Raw genomic sequence first — 27,994 nt, forward strand, 5'->3', positions numbered from 1 at the left:
TGTAAATTGATGTCTGCTGCTCTCAGTGTAATTTACCATTGACCATGAACACCGCAGCTGCTCTGCAGCAGTCAAACATCGAGCATCACTGTAAATTTCACTGAAAACTAACCAGTGTAGCCTGCACGAAACTTTACCAGACTGACAGAATAACATCAACTATAACCGGTTATGTCAAAGCTAAAGATGTTTATTGACTCGTACAACAGACTGAGATGCTGAGTTCTACAAGTGAGAACTTTATTTACAACCACACATTGAGCAGTCTGTTGTAGGCAGTATTCTTTTGGAGATTGTGTTTTAGGTTTATCCCATGATCTTAAAAACTAAAGCTAAAAGGCATTTCCAAAACATTTCACTTTATGTTAGGAAAAATGCAAAAATGCACACAAAAGATGAGGCTAGAAATCAATGTTGACTGTTAGTGACCTTCAGGCCTTCAAATCAAATCAAATCAAATCACTTTTTATTGTCACATCACATGTGCAGGCACACTGGCACAGCACATGCGAGTGAAATTCTTGTGTGCGAGCCCCACAAGCAACAGAGATGTGCAAACACAACAACACAAACGAGCAAAATACAAGAATGGCCAACCTGAAACTAATAAATATATGTACAATATATAATAGTGTATGCATTTCTGGATGTGTATACTAAATATTTTCCTACGTGTGTGTGTGTGTGTGTGTGTGTGTGTGTGTGTGTGTATGCACATTTTTACAAATTAAATAGTAAAAAAATAAAATAAAATAATAATAATAAAATATATAAAATATACAGAGTTGAATATGTGCAAAACAAGTGGCATTTATATACAGTGTGGAGTGCATAATGTTGAAGTTCCAGTAGTGAAGCTGAGGTGTCTATGAAGTGCTCAGCAGTCTGATGGCCTGATGGAAAAAGCTGTCTCTCAGTCTGCTGGTACGGGACCGGATGCTGCAGAACCTCCTTCCTGATGGAAGTAGTCTGAACAGTTTATGGCTGGGGTGACTGGAGTCCTTGATGATCCTCCCCGCTTTCCTCAGGCACCGCTTCCTGTAGATGTCTTGGAGGGAGGGAAGCTCACCTCCAATTATCCGTTCAGAGCACCGCACTACTCGCTGGAGAGCTTTGCAGTTGTAGGCGGTGCTGTTGCCATACCAGGTGGTGATGCATCCAGTGAGGATGCTCTCAATGGCACAGTGATAGAAGGTCCTGAGGATGCGGGGGCTCATGCCGAATCTTTTCAGTCTCCTGAGAAAGAAGAGGCGCTGCTGGGCCTTCTTCACTGTTTTGTTTGTGTGTACTGACCACGTAAGATCCTCAGCCAGGTGTACGCCAAGGAACCGGAAGCTGCTCACTCTCTCCACAGCAGCGCCGTTGATGGTGATGGGGGTGTGTACTTCTCTGCACCTCCGGAAGTCCACTATCAACTCCTTTGTCTTTGCGACGTTGAGGGTGAGATGGTTGTCTTGACACCAGTGGGTCAGGGCGCTGACCTCCTCCCTGTATCAGAATCAGAATCAGAATCAGAATACTTTATTGATCCCTGGGGGAAATTATTTTTTGTTACAGTGCTCCATTTTAAACCAACATTAAGACAAGACAGACAATACGCTAACTAAGAATAGTACAATATATACATATATACACATACATACATACATACATACATAAGTCACTTATAAATAAATAGTTGGAAAAGAAACATGTGTAGTTGTAGCAGCAAACAGTGTGTTAAGTGGATGCGTTGTACAGGGAGATGGCCACAGGCAGGAATGATTTCCTGTGTCGTTCAGTGGTGCTTTTCGGTAATCTCAGTCTCTCACTGAACGAGCTCCTGTGACTGACCAACATGTCATGGAGTGGGTGGGAGGTGTTATCCAACATTGTCTTTATCTTGGACAGCATCCGCCTCTCCGACACCACCTTGAGGGAGTCCAGCTCCATCCCCACAACATTGCTGGCCTTACGGATCAGTTTATTAAGTCTGTTGGCATCTGCGACCCTCAGCCTGCTCCCCCAGCATGCAACAGCATAGAGGATCGCACTGGCCACCACAGACTCATAGAAAATCCTCAGCATTTTCTGGCAGATGTTGAAGGACCTCAGTCGCCTCAAAAAATAGAGACGACTCTGGCCCTTCCTGTAAAGTGCTGTGGTGTTTTTAGCCCAGTCCAGTTTATTGTCAATGTGTACTCCAAGGTATTTATAGTCCTCCACAATGTCAACACTGACCCCCTGGATTGAAACAGGGGTCAAGTGTTTCCTGGTCTTCCTGAAGTCCACGATCAGTTCCTTGGTCTTTGCCACGTTGAGCTGCAGATGATTCTGCTCACACCACGTGACAAAGGAGTCGACCACAGCCCGGTACTCTGTCTCATCATCCCTGCTGATGCATCCAACCACCGCAGAGTCATCAGAAAACTTCTGAAGATGGCAGGTCTCTGTGCAGTGGCTGAAGTCTGTGGTGTAGAGGGTGAAGAGGAAGGGGGAGAGGACAGTCCCCTGTGGTGCCCCTGTGTTGCTAATCACCTTGTCAGACACACACTGTGGGAGACGTACATATTGTGGTCTTCCTGTCAGGTAATCAACAATCCAGGACACCAGAGAAGCATCCACCTGCATCGCTGCTAACTTATCACCCAGGAGGGTCGGCCTGATGGTGTTGAAAGCACTGGAAAAGTCAAAAAACATGACCCTCACAGTGCTCGCCGGCTGGTCCAGATGGGTGTAGACACGATTGAGCAGGTAGATGATGGCGTCCTCTGTTCCGAGACGAGGCTGATAAGCGAACTGAAGGGGATCCAGATGTGGTCTTACTATGGGTCGCAGCTGGTCCAGGATGAGCCTTTCCAGGGTCTTCATGATGTGGGAGGTCAGTGCCACGGGCCTGTAATCCTGGGGGCCACTGGGACGAGGCGTCTTTGGTACAGGGACGAGGCATGATGTCTTCCACATCACCGGGACCCTCTGCAGACTCAGACTCAGCATAAACAGTTTATGAAAAACTCCACACAGCTGGGGGGCACAGGCCTTGAGGACAAGGGGACTCACTCCGTCTGGTCCAGCAGACTTGCCTGAGTGAAGTCTCCTCATTTGCATCTCAACCTGGTATTGAGTGAAGGTGATGGGTGGGGGAGGGGTGTCAGGAATCTCACAGGAGGCAACATGTGAAGAGAGAGGCTGGCACAGTGGTGTGGCTCTGGATTCCAGGCTGACTGCAGGTGAGGTTGTGGGGGTGGGAGCAGACACTGTGGTGTCGAATCTATTGAAAAACAGATTCAACTCGTCGGCTCTATTCTCACCTCCCTCAGCTCCCCTGCTGTTGGTTGGCCTGAATCCAGTGATGGTCTTCATGCCCCTCCACACCTCTCTCATGCTGTTCTGCTGGAGTTTCCACTCCAGCTTCCTCCTGTAATTGTCCTTAGCCTCTCTGATCTTGTCCTTTAGTAACACCTGGACCTTCCTCACCTCCTCTTTGTTGCCCCCTCTGAAAGCCCTCTTCTTGTTGTTGAGGAGGGCTTTGATGTCCTTAGTCACCCACGGCTTGTTATTTGGGTAACAATGAACAGTCTGAGCTGGAACAATGGAGTCGGTGCAGAAAGTTATGTAGTCTGTGATACACTCAGTAAGCCCATTGATGTCCTCGGCGTGAGGCTCACAGAGTGTTTCCCAGTCGGTCACCTCGAAACAGCCCTGTAGTTCCGCTATTGCCTCCTCTGACCACCTCCTAACAGTCCTGGTGGTCACAGGTTCCCTCCTCACAATTGGCACATAGCGGGGGGTGAGGTGAATCAGGTTATGATCTGACCTACCAAGTAAGCCGTCTCATCACCGTTGGTGATAAGACCCACCACTGTAGTGTCGTCCGCAAACTTCACAATGATGTTGGAGCTGTTAGTGGCTGTGCAGTCGTAGGTGTAGAGTGAGTACAGGAGAGGGCTCAGTACACACCCCTGTGGAGCACCAGTGTTCAGTGTGATGGGGGATGAGGTGATGCTGCCCAGTCTGACCACTTGGCGTCTGTCAGACAGGAAGCTAAGGATCCAGCTGCAGAGGGAGCTGCTCAGTCCTAGATCCTGCAGTTTCCTGTCCAGCTTCGAGGGAACGATGGTATTGAATGCTGAGCTGTAATCTACAAACAGCATCCTCACATACGTGTCTCTCTTCTCCAGGTGTGACAGGGCAGTGTGTAGTGTCAGGGCTATGGCATCATCAGTGGACCTGTTGTGGCGGTATGCAAACTGTAGAGGGTCCAGTGAGTCGGGTAGTGCAGAGCAGATGAAGTCCCTGACCAGCTTCTCGAAGCATTTGCTCACGATGGGGGTCAGGGCTACAGGTCGCCAGTCGTTCAGTGAGGAGATGGTGGAGGATTTGGGTACAGGGACGACGGTGGCCATTTTGAAGCAGGCTGGGACTACAGACAGAGAGAGGGAAAGGTTGAAGATGTGCGTGAACACTCCAGCCAGCTGAGCCGTGCATGACTTGAGGACGCGGCCGGGAATCCCGTCCGGACCAGTAGCTTTGCGTGCGTTCACCTTCCTGAAGCACTTCCGCACATCCTCCTCAGACACAGTGTGCGCACTGACGTCATCCGCGGTGCGCACACTGTCCGGTCTCATGGTGTTCGCTGTGTCGAATCTAGCGTAGAATACGTTTAGATCCTCACACAGAGAGGCCGTGGTCTGCGGTGTGCTGGTTTTCCCTCTAAAGTCTGTGATCGTGTTTAGTCCCTGCCACATACTCCGAGGGTTGTCAAACTGTTGTTCCACCCTGTCCCTGTACTCACGTTTGGCTGCTTTGATCGTCTTCCGGAGTTGGTAATGTGCGTGTTTGTAGTCCGATGTGTTCGCGGAGGCAAAGGCGGTGCTCCGTGCCGCGCGAACATCTCCGTTAATCCAGGGTTTTTGATTTGGGAAGGATTTAACTGTTCTGGATGGGACGACATCTTCCACGCATTTCCTGATAAATCCACAGACTGAGTCTGTGTATTCATCAATGTCTCTGGCGGCCACGTGAAACATTTCCCAGTCCGCGTGATCAAAACAGTCCCGCAGCGCAGACTCCGATTGGTCCGTCCAACAGTGCACCGCCCTCCGGGTTGGAGCTTCCTACTTTCAGCTTCTGCCTGTAGGCGGGCAGGAGCAGGATGGAGCAGTGATCTGATTGGCCGAATGGGGCGCGGGGGAGGGCTTTGTACGCATCCCGGAAAGAGGTGTAACAGTGGTCGAGTTGCCGGTTTCCACGTGTGTTGAAAAGGATGTGTTGATGGAGTTTTGGTGAGACTTTCTTCAGGTTTCCCTTATTAAAGTCTCCGGCTGTGATAAACGCTGCCTCTGGGTGTGCGGTTTCCTCGCTGCTGATCGCGCTGTACAGTTCCCTGAGTGCTCGGTCAGTGTCGGCTTGTGGGGGAATGTAAACAGCCGTAATAATCACTGCTGTAAATTCCCTCGGTAGCCAGAATGGCCGGCACTTAATCATCAGGTACTCCAGGTCCGGTGAGCAGAAGGATTTGACCGGGTGCACGTTCGCATAATCACACCAGCTGTTGTTGATCATGAAACATACACCACCGCCTCTGCTTTTCCCAGTAAGATCCTGTGACCTGTCCGCGCGGTGCACAGAGAACCCCGGCAGTTGTATTGCGGAGTCCGGTACTTTGTCCGATAGCCAGGTTTCTGTGAGGCAGATCACGCAGCAGTCCCGCATCTCTCGCTGGAATGAGATCCGTGCCCGAAGCTCGCACAGCTTGTTCTCCAGAGACTGCATATTAGCCAGTAATAAACTGGGTAACGGTGGTCTGTAAGTGCGCCGTCTCAGTCGAACCAGAACGCCAGATCTTCTCCCTCTGCGTCGGCGTTTGCGGCCTCCAGGGCCAGAGAACAAAGGCGTCTCAGGTGAGATGAATGGGGGGTCTGCAAACGGAGCGTCCGTGTTGCAAAACTTGAACTCCGGAAAGTTATAAGAAAGACCGTCTTTTATGTCCAGTAAGGTTTGTCGGTCGTACACAAGGAGACAAGTGCTGCTCGTGAAAAAATAAAGGAAAAGTAAAATTAAACACAGAAGAAAGCCGTTGCTTGGGGGAGCTCGCGACGAGGCTGCCATCTTTGTTAAGTAGATGGGTTTAGATCAAGTTTTATAAGAAAAAAAAACTAATATAGTGATATGAGAGGAGGAAGAGGCTGAAGGAGGAGCAACACTGTCACAGAGCAGAAAAGGACTCCCACTGTCAGATACATTCAATATGTGAAGCATACAGAACAGATAGTGTGTGGAAGATGCTGTCACTGCATTACTGGCTCATGTTTCCTTTGTTTGTGATCACACTAACAGGTCGGTTAAAGCAGGAAGAAGAAATGTCTTTAAAGGATCTGTTTGCTAGAAATCACTGGAACAGGCGCTCACAGTTTAACATCGTCTTTAACAACATTTATCTCTTCCTTTAGGTGTCAGCTGTGATCAACTCACTGCAGTCAAGGATGAAGAGTCCACTGTAGAAGGAAACACTCTCACTCTGTCCTACAGTTTATCCAGAGAAGCAAGAAGTGACGATTATTTCTTCTGGTATCGACAATATCCTGGAAACCCACCAGAGTTCCTGATCTCTCATTTGGGAAATGGAGATTTATTGAAGCGAGAATTCTCCAGTGTCTTTTAAAGTCGTTGATGATCAAAGACAAATAACGATCTCCTCTGCTGCAGTGTCTGACTCTGCTGTGTACTACTGTGCTCTGCAGCCCACAGTGACAGGAAACAGCAAAACTCTGTACAAAAACCTTTGGAGCAAAGACAACAGAATACTCCACAACATCCACTAGAGGGAGCCACACACTGTTAAACCTCTGATTCTTGTGTCATTGGACTGATGACAAAGACAACAGAGAAATGAAGCAGTAAAGATCAGAGACAGAGACAGAGCTGCTGTGGAAGCACAGAACTGTTTGATTGGCTGAGCTATTAAACTGGCCCCGCCCAATGAAGTTGAGCTCATCCAATGACATTATTTGTTGGTCATTGTGCTGCAGTGGAAGAACATTGTTCATGTGCTGTCTGTCTGGCTTTAATAACTCCAAAGACATGTTGCTGCACCTCTTTTTGCTTCTATCTCACATTATAGGTGAGTTTAAGAACAGGGATTAAAGTTTAGTTGAAGCTGCTGCATTAAGCAGATATACAGACTGCATTTCACTACTTTTCTTCTTTCTTTTTCCAGGACTAACAGCTGGAGACTCAATCACTCCTCAACAACCTGAAGTCACTGAAACAGAAGGAGAATCTGTCACACTCACATGTAGCTATGAGACAGATGCAAGTTACCCACGCCTTCACTGGTACAGACATGATTCTGACCTTCAGGCTCCTCAGTTTATACTCTGGAAAGGAGGGAAACGAGAAACAACTCAATATATTCCTGATAATCGATATCAGTCCACAACAACAGATAAATCAACTAATCTGAGCATAGCAGCCCTAACCCTGGCAGACACAGCTCTCTACTACTGTGCTCTAGAAACACAGTGATACAAAGTGTAGAAGAGGCTGTACAAAAACCTGAACACAGATATCTGACTACTCTTCAAAGAGGAGGGAAGTGGTATTCAAAGCACAGCTTCATATCAGATGGATTCTGCTAATTCCTGTTTTATCAGAGTCACTGTGGTTACAGCTGCTAATGAAACACTGTGGGAGGATTCACATGAGCAGCAAATCCACATCAACCACAAACCAACACTTTATATCAGCATCAACAGTCAGGAGGAAACATCGTCGCTAGTTGATGATAAATTCTGTATTGTACAAATTGTAAAGATTTCCTATATGAAAACCTTTAAAACTCAGCTTTTACAGTAAAAAAGAGACAAACCATTTGTCATTCTGTACACTGTTTTATATGAGAAGATAAGTCTAATTGAATGATATCAAAGGTAATGTACACCAGCTTAACTTTAAATGCAGACAGGATCATTTATAAAAGCAATTTAGCGAGGACAAAAGAAAGCATCTTTACACAGCCTGCACCTGGGGTCTCTCCTGCTGTGACAGACCCCAGCCTCTTGTGCTCAGAGCTTGTTCCTGTGCTGCCATGATTAGTGCCTCTGTGCTGTCTTTCAGTCCAGCCACTGGTAGGATTTCTGGGTATCAGCCACCTCCTCTATCTGCCGGTGGTACATACCGTGCAGGGGCCTGTCCTTCCATGATGGTTTGTCCTCTTGCTCCTTTTTCTTGGGTTTCTGCTTTCTTCCCGTATGTTACGTTCCCCTAAAAGGGTCCAGGCGGTGAGGGGGAAGTAACAATAAGTGTCCAGGTCAGAAAAAGGAGCCAAGGAGGCAACAGGGTTAAATTAAAGAGTTTTATTAAAATAGCTCAACTAAAAGAGACAGACAAGCCGCTATCACCATTTAAGAAAACAAACGAAACTCAAATGTTAGTCAATAAAGCACAAAGTAAGTCAAAAAGAGTGCAGCTCACAAGCTGCAAACACACTAAGGGCACTCTGGCCCAGAGCTCACCTTTCCCTGGGCTTAAATCTCCTTAACTACTGACGAGAGTCAGCTGCACAAAAGGGAAAGGTGGCACCTCAGGCAGAAGAGGTGGTGGGACACGCCCACACAGGCACCTTCAGGAGGAGGCCCTGCTAGGGCTGTAACACCGTAGCATACAGTCACAGGGTGCTGGGCTTTGGGTGAAACCCTCTGTGCATGGTCAGGAGCTTCCTCATCTAAATGTCATTGGCTTCTAGCTCAGGAATGTTTCTTTATATGTTGAAGCGCATGCATTTAGGCTCCTACATGTGTGATCCTGGATCTTTCAGTCAGTACACTGCAACAAAATCCAGATGAAATAATGACCAATCATTAACCAGAAAGAGTTTGATAGTCCTCTCCACTTTTCCCTCATGTCATCATCCAATTATATCCAATCATTTGATGACGAGCCGCACCCTGGTGTTCTCTCTCTACTTCCCTCTGCAGCAAACGTTTCTTTATTAGTTACATTTATTCAACATAATTCAGTTTGTATAATTTTAACCGGACTTCTTATCATCTCGATTAGAAACACAGTTCCCCCTCTCGTACTCTACATAGTTCACATGCAGTTTCCAGTTCTGAATCAATAAAACTGAAAAAGAATTGCTGCAATGAAATAATAATAATATTTAAACCTTTCAACCTGGATTCTGTGTGTGTGTGTGTGTGTGTGTGTGTGTGTCTGAGTGTGAGTGTGTGTGTGTCTGAGTGTGAGTGTGAGTGTGTGTGTGTGTGTGTGTGTGTGTGTGTCTGAGTGTGTGTGTGTGTGTGTGTCTGAGTGAGAGAGAAGAGCAAACATCTGATAAAAGTGAAGCAGGCACAAAGGTTTTGGACTTTATACATACAGAAGACTCTGTTAAAGCTCTGTGTTACATGACACCCATGAAGGCTGGATTTTCGGCCTTTAACTTCACTTCTGGATGGAGCCGAGCTCAGGGATCTAATCTGCCTGACAGTACAAACATACACAGAAAAAGCAAACTTAATATTTCATTCAAAAGACCTTTAAATTTGACTTTTTCCAAAGTACAATTTAAATAAAAGACCTTCACCGTGTTTTCACTTGAGCATTTAAAAGCCTCCACGAGACTCTGCAGGCTGACACATCTGTTGTTAGACTGATCTCACACCGTGTGACATGTAATAAAGTGATGGAGCAGTGTGAAGGTTTGTAAACCTGGAAGCTCTGCTCTGAGATTCTGTGAATCCTCGGATGGATATTTATCAGCCTCGGCTTCACAGACAGTTTTTCTCTAAGACTTTTGCCACGTGTGAATTTTATTGTGGCGCCACAAATGACTGTGACACCTGAACATTTTCCCGCATGTTTTACAGGAAGACGGCTTCTCGCCTGTGTGGATTCTCATGTGGATCAACAAATTACTCCTTACAGTAAAGTTCTTCCCACATGCAACACAAGGATACGGCTTTTCACCCGTGTGGATTCTCATGTGCACAGTCAAATTATCCATCTGAGAAAAACCTTTTCCACATATGTCACAAGAATACGGCTTCTCACCTGTGTGCATCGAATAATGTCGCTTCATTCTGGAAGTATACTTAAAAGATTTTCCACAAACATCACATTTTATAGACTTTTCACCAGTTTTGTTGTTACACTGACTGTATGACACAGGAGGGCGATCTGCATTGTTGCTGTGACTAATGTTTCGATTTCTAGTGGATCCTGAGTCGGCGCTCCCGCTTCCTTCCTGATGCTGACTCTCAGCTCCAGCAGAGCTGTGAGAGAGGAGCTGCTCCCACATCGGTTCAAGTTCACTGTACCCACTTTCCTCAGCAGCAGCAGTCACCATGAAGGTGTCCGTCTCCTCCTTCAGTCCCAGCTGCTCTCCCTCCTGACTGCTGCACAGTTCCTCCTGTTCCTCTTTAATCTGTGGAGCTTCTGGCTCCTCCTGCTCCACACTGGAGCTCCTCTCCTGGTTCCAGAGCTGCTGCTCAGGGAGAACCTCCTCCTCCTCCTCACAGACCTGCTGCTGTGGGACACCTGAGACAATCATAAGCTTGTATGGTGAATAAAGTCAACTACACTTTAAAGAAACTATCATCTTTACATGTGACACGAGTGCAGCCTCTCACACTATCCATCCTCAGACCTCTCTTAGCTTGGTCTTATATACAAATCTGATTCCTCAGCTAAAAAATCCTCAAGAGGAAAATATTCTGACTTCAAAGCTTTAAAGCGCAGCGCAGTCCTGTCCTCTGTTTGCTCTTTGTTAGCTCACATCTCCAAAAAGTCCTCACAATCAGAAACGTCCCGCAGAGCTGTGATCAGGATCCTCCCTCAGAGGGACACTCACCTGTCCTGTGCAGCTTGATTTGGGGTTTCCAGGTGATATCCAGCAGTCTGCGCTGACGGTCGATCTCTTCCTCGTACTGGACGATCGTTTTTTCAAACTCCAAGAATATTTGTTCAGCAGCAGCAGTTAGTCGCTCGTTGATGAACTCTCTCAGATACTGAACTGAAGGCATCGTTGCTGCCGCGGCTCACACACTCAGCTCACACACTCAGCTCACACACTCAGCTCACACACTCAGCTCACACACTCAGCTCACGATCGATGTATGCTTCCGCGCTAAATTGCGCTCTTTCTCGGAGATATTACTCCGCTTTCAGCCGCACAGGTGTGAGCTTCCACAGACGGTGTCGCAGATTTTTAAAATATTCAACGCAGAACTCTAAATTAAGCCTTTTCCAACAGAAAAGCCTCCCTGCTCACTCCTCACGCAGGAAACAAACACTTCCGGCTTTTCTTTCCTTACTTCCGCCTGCTGTCACACATAAAGCTTCCTGCAGAGGACAGTTGCTTTTTGTTCCGCCCTGTACAACCCGCAATGTCTGCGTCGCTTTTAAATCCACAGGTTATAAAGTTCATCAGTCAGACTAACTGAACGCATCAGCCTGGAGAGCAGCTCGATAATCAGAATCAGAAACTTTATTGTCATTGTCATGAGAACAACGAAATTAAGAATGGTCCCCGATCATTGCATCATCCCTAGCAATATCAAAATATAAATAAAACAATAAAATTCAATAAATAAAATAGATAGAATACTTAAAATACTAATAAGATATAACAGTAAAACATTCACATACATTCCCACACACATGCTTCAAAGTGTACAACAGTTTCTGTCAAAGCTGAAGATTTTTCTGGACTCATACAGCGGACTGAGATGATGGACTTCACAACCGAGGCTTTACTTACGACCACACATTGATCAGTCTAGTGTAGGTGGTATTCTGTTAAATCGAGACTGTGGATTCTCATCAAAACTGACGCTATAAAGCTCGAAATGTTTCACCTCATGTTAGTAAAAGATTCTGAAAAATGCTCTGTACAAAAGACAAGGTTGAAAATCAGTACTGACTGTCAGCCTTCCGACGGGTTCAGACAAAGTTTAGGAAATGTTTGTAATGTTCTTATTTTCAGGATGTCTCTAAATAAAATGTTTTAATGTATTAAAGCTGAAGGACATTTTAAGAACAACAGCCACACTGAGAGCTTCAGGACAAATGTTTAAAAAATGCAAGATTGAAAGTTTGGTGAAGGGTTTTCTGTTGAATGCTTTAAATGCTGCCCTCTCTGTCTCAGTGCACAAGTCACAACACAACTCAATGAGCAACAACTTTCTGCAGCTAAATGAAGATAAGACTGAACATGCAGAGATATGAGAGGAGGAAGAGGCTGAAGGAGGAGCAACACTGTCACAGAGCAGAAAAGGACTCCCACTGTCAGATACATTCAATATGTGAAGCATACAGAACAGATAGTGTGTGGAAGATGCTGTCACTGCATTACTGGCTCATGTTTCCTTTGTTTGTGATCACACTAACAGGTCGGTTAAAGCAGGAAGAAGAAATGTCTTTAAAGGATCTGTTTGCTAGAAATCACTGGAACAGGCGCTCACAGTTTAACATCGTCTTTAACAACATTTATCTCTTCCTTTAGGTGTCAGCTGTGATCAACTCACTGCAGTCAAGGATGAAGAGTCCACTGTAGAAGGAAACACTCTCACTCTGTCCTACAGATTATCCAGAGATATTATAATTAATGATTATTTCTTCTGGTATCGACAATATCCAGGGAAACCGCCAGAGTTCCTGATCCTCATATCAGGGACGAACAATTCAAGACCGTCAGAGTTTCTGAAATCAGCTGCAAGATTCTCCACAAAACTGTCTGGAAAAAACCGTCTGGACCTTCAGATCTCCTCTGCTGCAGTGTCTGACTCTGCTGTGTACTACTGTGCTCTGCAGCCCACAGTGACAGGAAACAGCAAAACTCTGTACAAAAACCTTTGGAGCAAAGACAACAGAATACTCCACAACATCCACTAGAGGGAGCCACACACTGTTAAACCTCTGATTCTTGTGTGACTGATGACAAAGACAACAGAGAAATGAAGCAGTAAAGATCAGAGACAGAGACAGAGCTGCTGTGGAAGCACAGAACTGTTTGATTGGCTGAGCTATTAAACTGGCCCCGCCCACTGAAGTTGAGCTCATCCAATGACATTATTTGTTGGTCATTGTGCTGCAGTGGAAGAACATTGTTCATGTGCTGTCTGTCTGGCTTTAATAACTCCAAAGACATGTTGCTGCACCTCTTTTTGCTTCTATCTCACATTATAGGTGAGTTTAAGAACAGGGATTAAAGTTTAGTTGAAGCTGCTGCATTAAGCAGATATACAGACTGCATTTCACTACTTTTCTTCTTTCTTTTTCCAGGACTAACAGCTGGAGACTCAATCACTCCTCAACAACCTGAAGTCACTGAAACAGAAGGAGAATCTGTCAAACTCACATGTAGCTATGAGACGAGTGATGATACTCCTTGGCTTTTCTGGTACAGACATCATTCTGACCTTCAGGCTCCTCAGTTCATACTCTGGAAAGGGGCAAAGGGGGACACAACTCAGTATATTCCTGATAATCGATATGACTCAGAAGCTTCACCAACATCAACTAATCTGACCATAGCAGCCCTAACCCTGGCAGACACAGCTCTCTACTACTGTGCTCTACAAACACAGTGATACAAAGTGTAGAAGAGGCTGTACAAAAACCTGAACACAGATATCTGACTACTCTTCAAAGAGGAGGGAAGTGGTATTCAAAGCACAGCTTCATATCAGATGGATTCTGCTAATTCCTGTTTTATCAGAGTCACTGTGGTTACAGCTGCTAATGAAACACTGTGGGAGGATTCACATGAGCAGCAAATCCACATCAACCACAAACCAACTGCAGGAACGTTCAGACATGAAGAAACAAAGTTCAATTCAATTCAATTTTATTTATATAGCGCCAAATCACAACAAAAGTCACCTCAAGGCGAGTAACTGTTGCAACACCTGCTGAATTTTAATGTACTGACAACTTATAACAACGAACATTATTTATAGATTTCATTAGTTAGAAGGTGCAAAAATGCACCTGAAGCAAAATAAACAGAGTGACAGAGGTTTATCTCTTTACGGTTAAACTGTCACATCCATATGCTGTGATGTAAGCATCGTCCTGTAGAAAAGACAAGTGTTGGATACCAAGAGTACACGTTATTGCAATCTGATGACAGAAGCACGCTGGCAGTTCAACCTGATGAACATGAACTTCAGACTTTCAGAGAAGAATCAGAAACATTCCCACACAAGCTGAACTCCAAATCGCTGTAAAAATGCCAAAGGCAGAAGTTTCCTTTCACATGCTGCACCTTGTTCTGAGCAGCCACCTATCTAACATGCTGTCAGGATCTTTGAATTTCATTCTGAGGAAGCGTAACAGGAACCTGAAATAAAGACCAAGAGGAGACACAGACTGTGGGAGGAGCTGAGGTGAAGTACAGAACAGAAAAACTCCACAGTACACAGAGTTCATCATACAGACCACACAAACCCTCTTTATTCAACATGCTGTCGTTCAGCTGCTCCACACATCCTCTGCTGATTATAATGATTCTAACAGGTACGCTAATATCTGTACATTTAAAAATGCTTTTCATTCCAGTGATTCATAAATATATTTCAATATTTATAATTCGTATAAAGCATATTTCTCTCATTTTAGCTGTTTGCTGTCAAGATCTCACTCCAACCAACAAAGAAGAGTTCAGTGTAGAACGCAGCACTGTTACTCTGTCCTACAAATACTCCAAGGAAGCAACTGGAAGTGATTATTTCTACTGGTATCAGCAACATCCAGGAAAACCACCAGAGTTCCTGATCTCTCACACAGGAACAGGAAGGAAAATATCAGATCCAGTCCCTGGAATCACTTTTAATGTGAGTGGAGATAAAACACTGATGACTCTTCAGATCTCCTCTGCTGCAGTGTCTGACTCTGCTGTGTACTACTGTGCTGTGAGGCCCACAGTGACAGGAAACAGCAAAACTCTGTACAAAAACCTTTGGAGCAAAGACAACAGAATACTCCACAACATCCACTAGAGGGAGCCACACACTGTTAAACCTCTGATTCTTGTGTGACTGATGACAAAGACAACAGAGAAATGAAGCAGTAAAGATCAGAGACAGAGACAGAGCTGCTGTCGAAGCCAAAAAGAAAGTCTTACCATGACAATAAAGGTATTAACTTTTATTTTTCCAGAATAGAAAACTAGGATCACACCATCAACTCAACAATTCAATGCCGTTCTTTAGCAGAACTACAAACCAAAGCTGGGTTGTACGTTATCCAAACTCCAAAAAGGCTCAGACTTTGTGTAAAATTTCAACAAAAACAACATGCAAATCTCATAAGTCCGTATTTTATTCACAACAAAACAGAAAAACATTTTTAAAGTCAGTTTTTTTTTCTGAAAAAATATTTTTCCAAATTTTGAATTGAACTTATTTTGAATTGAATGGTAGCGACACATCTCAGGATTGGGCAGCAAAAAGCTGGAAGAGTACGTTGTACTGAAAGAAACAGTTGGAGGAACATTTGGCAACTAATGAGGTTAATTGGCCACCAGTCAGGAACAAGACTGGGTATAAATCAGTGCCTGTGGATCTGGCAGCTGGCACATCTGGAAAGGCACCATCAACACTGAAAGGTGCTTACAGGTGACATATTCTCTACCCAGACGACTTTTTCAGAGGTCTTCATATTTTAGCAGGACGACGCTAAACTGCACACTGCATCTATTCTAACAGCACAGCTTCATAGCAGAAACATCTGGGTGTTGAACTGACCCAGACCTTTCACCAGCTGAAACATCTGGATCATCATGAAACAAAAATACACCAAAGAAGACCCAGGACTGCTGAGCAGCTAGAACCCTCTATCAGACCAGAATGGGACAACACTCCTCTTTTCAGGTCACGGACGCTGCACAGTGGAGACCTGACCCAGCTTTTGAGACGTGCTGCTGCCATCAAATCCAAAATAAGATTAATCATATTTTCACTGAATAATATAAAAGCCTTACATGTAAGAGTCAAACAATCATTGGAGAGGTCAGAAGATGATTTCAAGCCAAGCCTCTACTTTTGAACCATCATGAATTAATGTTTGCGTTAAACTTGGCTTCAAAGGTGTTGCTTTTTCTAAAGATATTTTTCGGTTACACCTTTTCACCTGTGTGAATTCTCATGTGGCTAGTCAAATCAGAATTTTGATTAAAGCTTTTCCCGTATGTTTTGCAGGAATACAGCTGTTTACCTGGGTGGATTTTTGTGTTTTTTAAGTCCTGTTATATTTAAAAATCTTTTCCCGCAGATGTTACAGACGTGTGACATCTCACCCATGTGGATTTTCATGTGCTCCATCAGAATACTCCTGTGATGAAAACTTTCCCCACAAGTGTTACAAAGATGTCGCTTCACACATGTGGAGAACCAAATGATTACGGCAACAAAAACTTTTCCCGCATGTTTTGCAAGAGTACGGCTTCTCACCTGAGTGGAGCCGTGCGTGATCTTTAAGTGAAGAAGATGCACAAAACTTTTCACTACATGTTTGACATTGATACGGTTTCTAACCTGTGTGAGTTCTCATGTGGATGGTCAAATGATAGTTTCGACGAAAGTTTTTCCCACATGATTTACAGGAATATGGCTTCTCACCTGTGTGGATCTTTGTATGCTTTCTAAGTACTGATTGGCTAGAAAACATTTTACCACAAGTCTTAATAAGAATAAATTATTCGTTAAAGTATTTGTTAATCATTAGTATTGAAATTTGCAAATTTATTTTTGTGATATTTAAATTTGAAATATTTTGCATCTTGTATATTAAATCTGAATATCTGGTGCTCCATTCTGTCATACAGATAAATATCGCTCATTAGTGTTAACGTTATTCTCTTCAATTTTAGTAATTCTCTTGATTGAAATATTACGTGTCATCTGACAAATTGTGTCAGATGACATGTCTCATCCTTGTGTGAACCATGACACTGCGGGTCGTTGTCCTTGCACACAGTGCAAAGTGCTCCATCCTCCCTCCTCACAGTGATTCAAATGCTGCTAGCAGTCTGTGAACCAGGAGGAAGAGGAAGTGAGAGAAGTGAGACTCAAAGAGGAGACAGAGGGCGACATCATCCAGTAGGCGGGGCTCTCCTTCTGCACTGTGTTCAACCATTGTGTCAATAATAAGTGCTGCTGTGAAGAGAACAATTCTCAGACTGAATGTTGAACATCAGCTAGTTTCTCCTGTTGATTTAAACCTTGTTGTACAGATGGAACATTGGCTGTGGATTATTCTTGCTGCTCTTTTCTTTGGTGAGATACAAACATCAACATGTTTCCTCTGCTTAAATAAATGTGTGAGTCTGATTAATGGTGAGTTTTTAATCATGTTTATTGATCCATCTCTTCCTCTGCATGTTCTGTTCTTCCTCAGAGTGTAAAGGAGAAGACAAAGTGATCCAGGAACAAGGAGATGTCATTGCTGCTGAAGGAGACACAGTTACACTTGACTGTAGATATGAGACCAGTTATGCAGCTACACTGATCTGGTACAAGCAAGAAGTAAATAGTTACCCAAAGTATATGCTCAAATGTGTCTCAGAAACAACAGTTAAAGCTGAAGAATTCAACAACAACAGATTTGATGCAAAAATCAATGAGAAGCAAAAGTCAGCTCCTCTGAAGATCCAGAAGCTTCAGCTGTCTGACTCTGCTGTGTACTACTGTGCTCTGCAGCCCACAGTGACAGGAAACAGCAAAACTCTGTACAAAAACCTTTGGAGCAAAGACAACAGAATACTCCACAACATCCACTAGAGGGAGCCACACACTGTTAAACCTCTGATTCTTGTGTCATTGGACTGATGACAAAGACAACAGAGAAATGAAGCAGTAAAGATCAGAGACAGAGACAGAGCTGCTGTGGAAGCACAGAACTATTTGATTGGCTGAGCTATTAAACTGGCCCCGCCCACTGAAGTTGAGCTCATCCAATGACATTATTTGTTGGTCATTGTGCTGCAGTGGAAGAACATTGTTCATGTGCTGTCTGTCTGGCTTTAATAACTCCAAAGACATGTTGCTGCACCTCTTTTTGCTTCTATCTCACATTATAGGTGAGTTTAAGAACAGGGATTAAAGTTTAGTTGAAGCTGCTGCATTAAGCAGATATACAGACTGCATTTCACTACTTTTCTTCTTTCTTTTTCCAGGACTAACAGCTGGAGACTCAATCACTCCTCAACAACCTGAAGTCACTGAAACAGAAGGAGAATCTGTCACACTCACATGTGACTATGAGACAAATGCAGGTGGTGCTTTACTTCACTGGTACAGACATCATTCTGACCTTCAGGCTCCTCAGTGTATATTGTGGAAAGGAGCAAGATCAGACAGTCATCTAAAGTATATCCCTGATAAACGATATGACTCATGAAACATCTTCTACATCAACTAATCTGACCATAGCAGCCCTAACCCTGGCAGACACAGCTCTCTACTACTGTGCTCTACAAACACAGTGATACAAAGTGTAGAAGAGGCTGTACAAAAACCTGAACACAGATATCTGACTACTCTTCAAAGAGGAGGGAAGTGGTATTCAAAGCACAGCTTCATATCAGATGGATTCTGCTAATTCCTGTTTTATCAGAGTCACTGTGGTTACAGCTGCTAATGAAACACTGTGGGAGGATTCACATGAGCAGCAAATCCACATCAACCACAAACCAACTGCAGGAACGTTCAGACGCAATAAAAACTGTCAAACATCAAAAGCTGCTCATTTACACTATTTTATATTTAGTGGATGAGGACATGCAGAAATGCAGCAGAAGCAAAATAAACAGAGTAACAGAGGTTTATCTCTTTAAGGTAAAATCTCTCACATGAGGCTAAAAGTCCAACCAGGAAGACCATCTCATGCTTGGTGCAATATGTTGCCATCAGGGTGTGAATTTCATGCTTAAAACACAACCCTGGATGTAGATGTGACTCCGTTACATCTCATGTCTAAATCAGGGGTGTCAAAGCTCAGCTTGCTCAGTGTTTGAGTGTCTAAATGAGTCTCACAGTCCTAATTGTGCACTTGAAGCCATTTATAAATATAACTTATAATTCTTAACCTGTTTGAATTCTTAACCTGCTCACCACAAACAAGCACAAGCAGACATTTTTTGGACTGTTCATAAGTGTTACAGTTTTTCCTACTGATACAAACTTATGGCCATTCATACCAGACAAAGAAATCTAGCAACAAACAATTAATGCCCCCAGTACAGGAGCAGAGCGAGAGAACATGTGGTTGAACAGGATGTACCACCAGATGTGTTGTTTATACAAAGACATGTGTGGTATCCACGGAAACGTTAGAATCTCAGCTAAAAGCTCTTAAAACAGTTTCAACGACCACCAAACAGCCAAAACAGCAAACGATTAAAGAGCAGGTAAACAGATTAAACAAAGAGATGTAAACATAATGAGCTGATCGTTCACCCGGCAGCAGGAACACGAACACGCCGCCCGTGATGAAAGTAGACATCTCACTGGAAATGCAGATTCCGATGATTAGACCAACATTCACTGAACCAGCATGAAAGAAGACCAAAACTACGCCTCACGTTTGAAAAACATTTTCATGAATTCACTCTTTCTTTGGCTGTTTTGCTTCCACCATGATTCCTGCACATCTCTCTCCCTCTTTCTGCTTTGAGACCATCAAAAATCTCTGTTTTCTGCATTATGTGCTTGCTTATTACACACCAGTCTACCGTTGTGTATGCTGCTGTCGGCCGCTGTTTTTGTTTATTCCCCAAAATGGCTTCTGACAAGAAAGCCTCATTTTTGCTTTTCAATACAGAAGAAATTTCAGCTTTCACAAATGATGCCAAACTACAAAGTGCTCAGCTGTGTCTCTAACAAAACCTCTGTGACTTTGTGAGAAACAGAAAAGTTGATCTTTTTCACTTTCTGCTATAGAAGTTTTAGATTTTTTACAACTACAGTTAAAAAAAACTGGACAGTTTGGGCAATGAGCTCCCAGAACTTCTTCTGTCGTTGTATTTCTCACAGTTCTTCATGTACCTTATTTACACTGACAGAAAAATTCACCAGTCTTGCCTACTTAACATCAAAGTGGGCTGTATGTGTCATGTGGTGTAAAATGAGTTTGATACCCCTCGTCTAAACCTCTGTAGCACAGGGGTGTTTCAGAAAGACAGAGGTCAGTGCTGATGGGAACAAGAGCAGTACATGTCTGACCTGTTCTGGAAGCACTGGTTTCAGAAGTATCTGCCTCAACTTCAGGACAGTCAGAATTGTCAGAGAACCAAAAAAAGCATCGCTCCTGGAGATGTTATCATCATGACTAAGTGCCTCGGTACTCATAGCTGACTGAAAGACATACTTCCTGACAGCAGATGGCTTGTATAGTGGCTATACATTAACACAAGGATTATCTCGATAGGCTCATCGCAAAGATGTCTTCTTCAAGAACAAAAGGAGCTATGAGGAGCTGCTTTGACCTTTGCCCTTGTTGGAGACGCTGACTTTTGTATTGATATAGACCTATTCTTATTCCAAACACATCTGGGACTCAAGCTTTTGTTCTTTAAATATTTACATTAATTGACTTTGACACAAGGATTTGTGATATTTTTGTTGATGTTATTTCTCCTATGTGGTGGTACGGTATAATTACTGGTGTTGAATAACTGTGGGCTGGAATATTCGAGTCATTCATGTCAGTTTCTGTCAGTATTTCTAAAAAATTTAAATTAACAATGTCATATTTTTATCATGATATGTTATTTTGCGATAATTGTCTTTATCATCTTTATCACCAAGCCCACCATTATTTCCATTTACCCCTAGTTTATCTTATCCTGCACTACTTACAACCACCGTGAGCCTCATGAAGCTTGGTTGGATAACAGATGAGCTCAAAGGCAGCTGTCCTCAGCTCTGAGAGGTCCCCACGAAGAAGGAAAACGATCTTTCCCTCAGGCTGTGGCCTCATGTGGCTACTTGGCTCAGAGAGCAGAGGTCTCCAAACACCTCTGCAGGTACAGGAGTGAGGTCTTGAGTGACCTCATCCCTTCATGCAGACTTTTTCTCTTTGCTGCCCCTCCTGTGCAGGTATTTAAAAAAACAAACAAACAAACAAACAAACAAACAAACAACCAGTGCATGCTGGTCCTATACCTGCTTACCCTATCTATACAACCTGAGATTTCCATATTCTATCTTGACTTTTTAATCACCCCCCCCAATGAAATGAAAAACAGCAGTGAAACAAATAGAGCAATAAAAATATACAAATATATAATAGCTTCAACATCTGCCATTTATTTAAAACCAAACAGCTCATACATGTTATTTCACACCATAAGACACTAATAAAGTAACAACTGTCAGTTATTTATCCCCCACTATGTACCATAATATCTCAGTTTGGACCCACATAAAACATTTGTAGCTACAAACCTAACAAATCAGCTTCATCTATCGAATCTATCCAGAGTTCAGAGAAAACCATTGGTGATTGGTGTTTCTATATGGTCAAAGTTAAACATCAATTATCAAAAATCAGTACCAGCAGGACACCCAGAGAAAAATCTGAAATGGCCAAAAAATAATTTAGTGCGTGCATCTCTAGTTCCAACATACTCTAAGACTTCTCAGCTGTGTGAGTTTTCATGTGGCGCAAGAGCTGACTACTATAGGTGAACATTTCCCCACATGTTTTACAATGATGTGGTTTCTCTCCTGTGTGCATTCTTATGTGCACCGACAGGTAACTACTACGTGTGAACATTTTCCCGCACATTTTACAAGGATATGGTTTCTCTCCTGTGTGAGATCTTACGTGCTCCAGCAAACGACTACTGCGTGTAAACATTTTTCCACATGTTTGACATGGATACGGCTTCTCACTTGTGTGGATTCTCATGTGGACAGTCAAAGTACTCTTCTGACTAAAACGATGCCCACACATTTCACAAGAATACGGTTTCTCACCTGTGTGGATTCTGTAATGTCGTTTCATTTCATAATTATCTTTAAAGCATTTTCCACAAACGTCACATTTTAAAAACTTTTTAGCTGTGTCAAAATTATACTGACTCCCTGATCTGGGAGGAAATTCTTGACTTTCATTTTTATTTCCAGTTGATCCTGGATCTGCACTCCTGCTTTCTTCCTGATCCTGGCTCTCAGCTACAGCAGAGCCTCCTTCTGATTCACTGTGGTCTCTTTCCTCGTTAGCAGCAGGCACCATTAAGGTATCAGTCTCCTCCTTCAATCCAAGCTCCTCTCCCTCCTCACTCCTGCAGAGTTCCTCCTGTTCCTCTTTAATCTGTGGAGGTTCTGGCTCTTCCTGGCCCAGGCTGGAGCTCCTCTCCTGGTCACAGAGCTGCAGCTCAATGAGAACCTCCTCCTCCTTACAGACAGGCTGCTGCGGGACGTCTGGAGGGACTAAAGGAGACAACAAAAACAAAAGTGAACTGAACATGATTCTCTGAAATGCACAAAAGGTTTCCACTTGTTGTCAGTGCTGCGAATCGCTACCTTATCGTGGTGGAGGGGTTTGTGTGTTGTGTTGTCTGGGGGCTTTTCCCCCCTGGAAGGGTCTCATGTGGCAAATTGGTCCAGGGTAAGGGACTAGACAAAGAGAGATTCAGAAGACCCCTATGAATACCATCGTTCCCTCGAAGCTGGACAGGAAACTGCAGGATCTAGGACTGAGCAGCTCCCTCTGCAGCTGGATCCTTAGCTTCCTGTCTGACAGACGCCAGGTGGTCAGACTGGGCAGCATCACCTCATCCCCCATCACACTGAACACTGGTGCTCCACAGGGGTGTGTACTGAGCCCTCTCCTGTACTCACTCTACACCTACGACTGCACAGCCACTAACAGCTCCAACATCATTGTGAAGTTTGCGGACGACACTACAGTGGTGGGTCTTATCACCAACGGTGATGAGACAGCTTACAGGGAGGAGGTCAGCGCCCTGACCCACTGGTGTCAAGACAACCATCTCACCCTCAACGTCGCAAAGACAAAGGAGTTGATAGTGGACTTCCGGAGGTGCAGAGAAGTACACACCCCCATCACCATCAACGGCGCTGCTGTGGAGAGAGTGAGCAGCTTCCGCTTCCTTGGTGTACATCTGGCTGAGGATCTTACGTGGTCAGTACACACAAACAAAACAGTGAAGAAGGCGCAGCAGCGCCTCTTCTTTCTCAGGAGACTGAAAAGATTCGGCATGAGCCCCCGCATCCTCAGGACCTTCTATCACTGTGCCATTGAGAGCATCCTCACTGGATGCATCACCACCTGGTATGGCAACAGCACCGCCTACAACTGCAAAGCTCTCCAGCGAGTAGTGCGGTGCTCTGAACGGATAATTGGAGGTGAGCTTCCCTCCCTCCAAGACATCTACAGGAAGCGCTGCCTGAGGAAAGCGGGGAGGATCATCAAGGACTCCAGTCACCCCAGCCATAAACTGTTCAGACTGCTTCCATCAGGAAGGAGGTTCTGCAGCATCCGGTCCCGTACCAGCAGACTGAGAGACAGCTTTTTCCATCAGGCCATCAGACTGCTGAACACGTCATAGACACCTCAGCTTCACTACTGGAGCTTCAACATTATGCACTCCACACTGTACAGTAATGCCACTTGTTCTGCACATATTCAACTCTGTATATTTTATATATTTTATTATTATTATTATTATTTTATTTTATTTTATTTTTTTACTATTTAATTTGTAAAAATGTGTATACACACACACACACACACACACACACACACACACACACACACACACACACACACACACACACACACACGTAGGAAAATATTTAGTATACACATCCAGAAATGCATACACTATTATATATTGTACATATATTTATTAGTTTCAGGTTGGCCATTCTTGTATTTTGCTCGTTTGTGTTGTTGTGTTTGCACATCTCTGTTGCTTGTGGGGCTCGCACACAAGAATTTCACTCGCATGTGCTGTGCCAGTGTGCCTGCACATGTGATGTGACAATAAAAGTGATTTGATTTGATTTGATTTGAGTGTAAGATCAAGGGAACAGTTCACCCTTCCTTGGATAGGGTTACCAGAGCCCTGCCCTGGAGCCAGGCATGGGGAAGGGTGTTCATGGGCAAGCGTCTGGTGACCGGGCCTTAGTCCATGGGGCCCAGCCTGAAAACGGGACACAGGCCCATCGTCCTGCAGGCCCACCACCTGCAGGAGGCGGTGTAAGGAACCCAACCTCTAGGAGCGGAGCGGAAGCCCTGGTGGACCGATCCCTGGCTACCAAGACTGGCAATTGGGACATGGAATGTCACCTCTCTGCGGTGACAATGGGGAAGGAGCCTGAGCTAGCCTGCCTACTCAAAAGTAGGCCGATAGAAGCCAGACGTGTCTCCCTGCCAGCGGCTTAAAATAGTTTCTGGTGACTTGTATCAAGGTGTTACCCTACTGTGACACAAACTCAAACTCTTTCAGGTACCTGTAATCAAGGGAGGTGAAAACTGTTTTTCTCGCTATGATAGCATATAATCGATATTATGTGGTACAATCAACCTTCACTTTTCTCTGGTGGTATATTCAAGGGAGCAAACACTGAAAAATGTAGCCTAAAGAAAATGGCATGAGGTAAAGCTAGTATTGTTTTTAGTCAAAATCATGAATTCACGAACGTAGAGTGAGTATAGTTCATGACAGTGGAGGGATGGATGAATGTTACTGCACTAACTGAGTTTACAGAAAAGCACGTGTGCTCCCTGTCCTCCTCCTGTGTAACACACCTGATAAACCACACACATGTACCTGGATTAGCTGATTTCATGAGACTGATGCTGCTAACCCTAACCCTCCCAGGGGGGGCACTTCACAGGTGTTTATAGCTAATGCAGTGATGTAGCCGCCATTCTGGATCAGGACATGGCACACGATACATGACTATATCAGCTACTTCCACTGGAAACTGTGGTGACAGCAAAAAAGTCCATTTTTTACTTCAACAGAGACTGCTTACTAAGATATTTCCTTATATTAAAAAAATTAATTTATTTATCAGATTTTCTGTCATGTTTAATGCTGCACACTGTAGACCAGGGGTCTCAAACTTAAACGAGCTGTGGGCCACTGCTGGCACTGTCATCTCATTGGAGGGCAACTTTAGTGATCAAGTAGTACAAAAACAAACAAACAAACAAACAAACAAACAAACAGCCACAAATATTTCTGAAAATGTTTGTTTTTAAAATTTCAAATATTCTACAACAGGGCCGTGCAGAGAGGTTTAAAGGGGCGGGTGCTCAAAGTTAAAAAGGGGCACATTGAACCAGGCTGAATAACAACAACACACATTCATCAAGAATCTAATATGGGAAGGGCAGGGCTGTGTTGATCTGAGACTGTAGACATTAAAAAGTCCACAGGAGAGATGGTAGCTGATTAAACAAGTGTCATGAGATAATAACAAAATGCAAAGATTGGTGACAGCGCTTGGAACCATAAGGACACAAAAAACTGTGACATAAACTCGGCTCTGCCTGTGAATCACTCTTTGCTTCTCTTCTTCCTTCCATCATTTCATATATCACTCTGCACTTGCTGTCTATGTGAGAACAAGGCACAACTTGCTCTTGCAATAAACTATAATCTAATTATCCACACCTAACAACTCCTGCACTTAATCTATAATAAAATGATGACAGAAAAATGTTATAGCCCTGCCTTTAGTAGCCTCACACAGCTCCTGCTGTTTCCTCCTCATGTCCTTACCAGCCATGTCTGCACAATATTATATCATGAGTAATATATATATTTTTAAATCCATCTAAATAAAACACACACATGCACACACACACAGTGACATTTTAGACCTTCTTCAGAATACTGTATATACTATGGGCATCACGGTGCTGATCCAGAATCCTTACATTATTATTTATTACTAGAGCTACAATAATAAAGCAATGAGGAGGGGGAAGTAATAAATATGAAATAATGTATTTATGATGATTCCATTTGTTTCACTATCCACTCTGTGCAGGGGCAAAGCTTATTACATGTTTAAACTGTAGAGATACAATCATTTTACTGCTGTAACATCCAACTTTTGTCTTATTTAAAATATAAATCTAATATAATCTGCTTCTTAATGTATGTTCTTTAAAATACAGCGTGTGTTTTTAATATATTATAATTATAATAATCATGTGGACATGCATATTAGATCGTTTTTCAGTGAAATATAATCCCTCCAGAAAGGCAGGAAAAGCCCGGACACTTACTTTAAAACTAAATATGTTCCCTAAAACGGTGACAGAGCTACAGACCCATGACAGCCTTACACAGGTAGCCAGCAGCTGTGACCAGCACTACCTGTGCAGTTAATACAAGGACAGGTAATGTGTGTCGCGCTGTTGCACACACAGCACGCTCGTTTGTTTCAGTTCGTCAGTTGCAACAAGACAGCTTACCAACGTGTACGTAATAAGCTAATACTCCTGGGTGCTACACACTACAGTGTGCGCTGTACACCTACTTACTGGTTGTGTCGCATCAGTCTGTGTCTCTGAGTTAACTTGTGTTTCTCTGCAGCTCCGGACCGCAAAAAATGCGCGTGCTCTTTGTGAGCTCGTTCCCGGCTCGTAACCAGCGCGTTCAGCCGTCAAGAGTGATCATTGGTTAAATGTGATCATGTGACTGATGCAAGCCAGATCCTTTTATTTAGCAAAACTATGATTAATAGTTAAATATTATTGCTGAGGGGCACAGACAGGACTCCGCACGCACACACACATAAAAAAATATATATATACATATTTTTTTAAAGTTGCCTTATCAAAAGGGCACTTTGGGCACCCATCAGGAAAGGGGCGGGTGCTCAAGCCCCTCTAGCCCCCCCCCCCTCACGTGCCTGTTCTACAACAAGACAAAACAGCAAACATGAACACACATTACTTTGTCCCACTCTTCACTAACTGCAGCCTTCACTGATCTACCAAACAAACCCATCGGTCCTCTCTTCCTGTTCAGACACGTGGCAGCACTTCTATCATTTTGTTTGTATTTAACAAAATAAAAATGCAGACATAAGAGAACACATTCGTCTTTGACTCTCTCCCTGAACTCACACCTCAACATGTTTGTACTCTTTGCTCATATTGCCTTCATATCAAATCATTTTTGGCTTTTAAAGAACTTATTTTAACATTGCACTCAACAACAAACAAATCCTCCCTAACACAAAAAGTCACTTTAACGGCCAAATTGCAATATATAAGTAAGGAGGGGTGACGTGGGCTGCAAGTGGCCCCCGGGCCGCGAGTTAGAGACCCCTGGTGTAGACAACCATGGAGACATTTACTAATGTCTGCTACATAACTACTACTTCACTTCAAATAAATAATATTAAAATACATTTATTATTATGAATATCTGGTCACCTGACATTATTTGCTCTATCAAAGACAGTTTCACTTCATCATCTTCCTCTTTCTTAAATTTATACTTCATCCTCACAGCGCAGTCCTGTCCTCTGTTTGCTCTTTGTTAGCTCACATCTCCAAAAAGTCCTCACAATCAGAAACGTCCCGCAGAGCTGTGATCAGGATCCTCCCTCAGAGGGACACTCACCTGTCCTGTGCAGCTTGATTTGGGGTTTCCAGGTGATATCCAGCAGTCTGCGCTGACGGTCGATCTCTTCCTCGTACTGGACGATCGTTTTTTCAAACTCCAAGAATATTTGTTCAGCAGCAGCAGTTAGTCGCTCGTTGATGAACTCTCTCAGATACTGAACTGAAGGCATCGTTGCTGCCGCGGCTCACACACGCGGCTCACACACTCAGCTCACACACTCAGCTCACACACTCAGCTCACACACGCGGCTCACACACAGAAATTGCTCCACGTTCAGTCCGCACAGGTGTGAATGTCTCATAAAGTCTAAATTAAGCCTTTGAAGACGCAACAGCCTTGCTGCTCGCGCGACACACAAGAAACGGAACCACTTCCGCCTTTTCC

At 43.9% G+C, this 27,994-nt stretch overlaps 1 protein-coding gene across 6 annotated transcripts; it reads right to left on the reverse strand.

Moving 5' to 3' along the window:
- Nucleotides 1-144: 144 nt before the first annotated feature.
- LOC308413031 (uncharacterized protein) lies at nucleotides 145-27,988 on the reverse strand. Of its 6 annotated transcripts, XR_013974651.1 has the most exons (5): nucleotides 27,608-27,988; nucleotides 13,340-13,423; nucleotides 9,359-10,518; nucleotides 8,159-8,244; nucleotides 145-1,488 (listed from the first exon to the last, which is right to left on the reverse strand). XR_013974651.1 is itself a non-coding variant. In XM_080907815.1 (3 exons), exons 1-3 carry the CDS (start codon nucleotides 27,777-27,779, stop codon nucleotides 9,767-9,769), a joined length of 1,008 nt encoding a protein of 335 aa, XP_080763941.1. In that variant the 5' UTR covers nucleotides 27,780-27,988; the 3' UTR covers nucleotides 9,251-9,766. The 6 variants fall into 6 exon arrangements, 4 of the variants coding, with proteins under 4 accessions (XP_080763941.1, XP_080763944.1, XP_080763943.1 ...); XR_013974652.1 differs by lacking the exon at nucleotides 145-1,488 and having other exon boundaries at nucleotides 7,397-8,244; XM_080907815.1 differs by lacking the exons at nucleotides 145-1,488; nucleotides 8,159-8,244 and having other exon boundaries at nucleotides 9,251-10,518.
- Nucleotides 27,989-27,994: the final 6 nt, after the last annotated feature.

The sequence above is a fragment of the Rhamphochromis sp. 'chilingali' genome (genome assembly GCF_963969265.1).
Source record: "Rhamphochromis sp. 'chilingali' genome assembly, chromosome: 16".
Classification (NCBI taxonomy): Eukaryota; Metazoa; Chordata; class Actinopteri; order Cichliformes; family Cichlidae; genus Rhamphochromis; species Rhamphochromis sp. 'chilingali'.

Coding starts and splice junctions, on each gene's coding strand:
- LOC308413031 (XM_080907815.1), bottom strand. CDS start 27,779: ATGCCTTCAGTTCAGTATCTGAGAGAGTTCATCAACGAGCGACTAACT. Junction 13,424..27,607: donor AATCAAGCTGCACAGGACAG/GTGAGTGTCCCT, acceptor GCCCCTTTCCAG/AGTATGAACTGAGGAGCCTG. Junction 10,519..13,339: donor CACTCGTCTCATAGCTACAT/GTGAGTTTGACA, acceptor TGATTGTCTCAG/GTGTCCCACAGCAGCAGGTC.